Source organism: Sinocyclocheilus rhinocerous, unplaced genomic scaffold, assembly GCF_001515625.1.
Source record: "Sinocyclocheilus rhinocerous isolate Xijiao unplaced genomic scaffold, SAMN03320098_v1.1 C36811648, whole genome shotgun sequence".
NCBI classification, from domain to species: domain Eukaryota; kingdom Metazoa; phylum Chordata; class Actinopteri; order Cypriniformes; family Cyprinidae; genus Sinocyclocheilus; species Sinocyclocheilus rhinocerous.
This window is the reverse complement of record NW_015786117.1, coordinates 1-1861: the sequence shown is the minus strand read 5'-3', so window position 1 is coordinate 1861 and position 1861 is coordinate 1. Positions and strand designations below refer to the sequence as shown.

The 1861-nt window shown below is 34.4% G+C and overlaps 1 protein-coding gene across 1 annotated transcript; it reads left to right on the top strand.

Annotated features, from left to right (window-relative positions):
• The first annotated feature begins 840 nt into the window (after nucleotides 1-840).
• LOC107736597 (group XIIA secretory phospholipase A2-like) lies at nucleotides 841-1777 on the top strand. Its single transcript, XM_016547977.1, has 3 exons — nucleotides 841-1279; nucleotides 1358-1434; nucleotides 1586-1777. Exons 1-3 carry the CDS (start codon nucleotides 1060-1062, stop codon nucleotides 1775-1777), a joined length of 489 nt encoding a protein of 162 aa, XP_016403463.1. The 5' UTR covers nucleotides 841-1059.
• The last annotated feature ends 84 nt before the right edge of the window (nucleotides 1778-1861 follow it).

Genomic DNA, 1861 nt, shown 5'->3' with positions numbered 1-1861 from the left:
AAAAACGTCCCAGCTCAAATTTTTGATATTGTCAATATTTTTTTCTGAAGAAAGATAAACATGTATATGATGAAAGCCAAAATATTGAATGTCACGGATGTATATTTACTGAGTAATCCACAATTTTGTAGAAAGAGTTCAAAATGACAATTTTCACCTGAGATTTGTAGCCAAATTGCAGAAAAGGACAAATGAGTTCAGAAAGATGGCAGCATTATTATATAAATTTTTACACAGAGATTGGTAGGTCTATTAGTAAAAATCTGTTGACTTGTCATATCTTGCATTATATGCCAATGGTGACCATTCCATTTGCAACTCTTTTATAGCTACTTTGATATTTCTGTTTTTTTAATGAGAAACTATGCAAGAACTTATTCATTGCGAATTTATTAGATTGTCTATACCACAATGGAGCCAGAACTGAATCTGATGACATTTTTTCCAATAAAAATATTTTTTTCTTTGGAATATTATTGATGAGTCATTGCAGAATAAGGCCAGGAACTTGCATTAAGAAATTATATAGGGTCCATTTTGATTCAAATATTTACAAAAATATATTTAGAAGACCTTCAGAATTTAAAACATTTAAATACGTTTCTTTTGAGAAGCAATTGCATTAAACACAGTAGGATCGGTTGTATTTGGATGTGTTGTTGTTGTTTTTATACCCATATATGCTTTTAAGAATTTTAGAACATAAATCGTTGTTCTAGTGTTTTTTCTTCGTCGTCTTTATTTGATTTATGTATCTATGTACTTATGTCCAGTAGGTGGCGGAGATGCACCTCGAGTAAGTTTGCCAAACTTCATTCAATAGAAAAGTAGTAGAAGAAGAACTTCGCTCATTTGTCAACAAGAAGCCGGTGCTTTCGCCGACGTGGACTTGATTTAATAGTACTTATTTATTATGAACTATTTCTATTAGTAATAACAACCTTATTATAACAGATCTATTTAATCATGTGGGTTCTCTTTTTGGAAACGTAAATAAAAGAAATACTTTACCGATAGACTCTTAAGAGTTAGCCTGTCAAAAGTGGGATTTGTTGAACTATGCCCTGTCGTGTCATCTGCGTTACACTGCTGCTCTCTGTTGGGATACTGATTCATGGGACTAAAGCCGATGAGTTTACTGAAGAAATTAAGCCTCCAGACTGGAGAAAGACTCTAAAATCCATCCGGAACGGGCTTCAAAAAATAGACAAATACCTTAACATGGCTTTAGACCTGGTCGGAGGTTCAGACGGACGCTGTATCTTTAAGTGCAATGACGGTAGGTCAGTTTAAACATAATAATTTCTTCTGTCTTCATCATTTGGTTTAATTGGTCATGGGATTTGGCTCTTTATAGGATACACACCAGTTCCTCGTCCCAGCTACAAATCGCCTCCACCCAACGGATGCGGCTCCCCACTGTTTGGATTTCAGGTGAAGAGAGAAAAGCTATTACTCATATTGCTGAATTGTGGTTTTCAATAATATGTATTGGGAGATATAAATTGATTGCTTCTCTAATTTGAATACTGCTTATTCTTTTAATATTCTCTCTGCCTCTGACTTGTGTTGTGTTTGACTGCAGTTTGATATTGGGCTCCCATCAATGACCAGATGCTGTAATGAGCACGATCTGTGCTATGATACCTGTGGAAGAGAGAAAAATGACTGTGATAAGCAGTTCCAGGTCTGTCTGGAGACCATTTGTAGTTATTTACAAATGACACTGGGTTTGTCCCAAAGTGTTCAAGGTAAGTTAAAACAAATTAAAGGTTGACCCAATTTAATTTATTAAATGGAAACGGTGCATTTTTCAACTTGACAGTCTTGCTAACAATGTGTATGTATATATATATTATAT

Bases quoted from the DNA above. Each gene is read 5' to 3' on its own strand.
- LOC107736597 (XM_016547977.1), top strand. From the start codon at position 1,060: ATGCCCTGTCGTGTCATCTGCGTTACACTGCTGCTCTCTGTTGGGATA. The intron at 1,280-1,357 runs GTAGGTCAGTTT...GGCTCTTTATAG, and splicing joins TATCTTTAAGTGCAATGACG to GATACACACCAGTTCCTCGT. The intron at 1,435-1,585 runs GTGAAGAGAGAA...GTTTGACTGCAG, and splicing joins CCCCACTGTTTGGATTTCAG to TTTGATATTGGGCTCCCATC.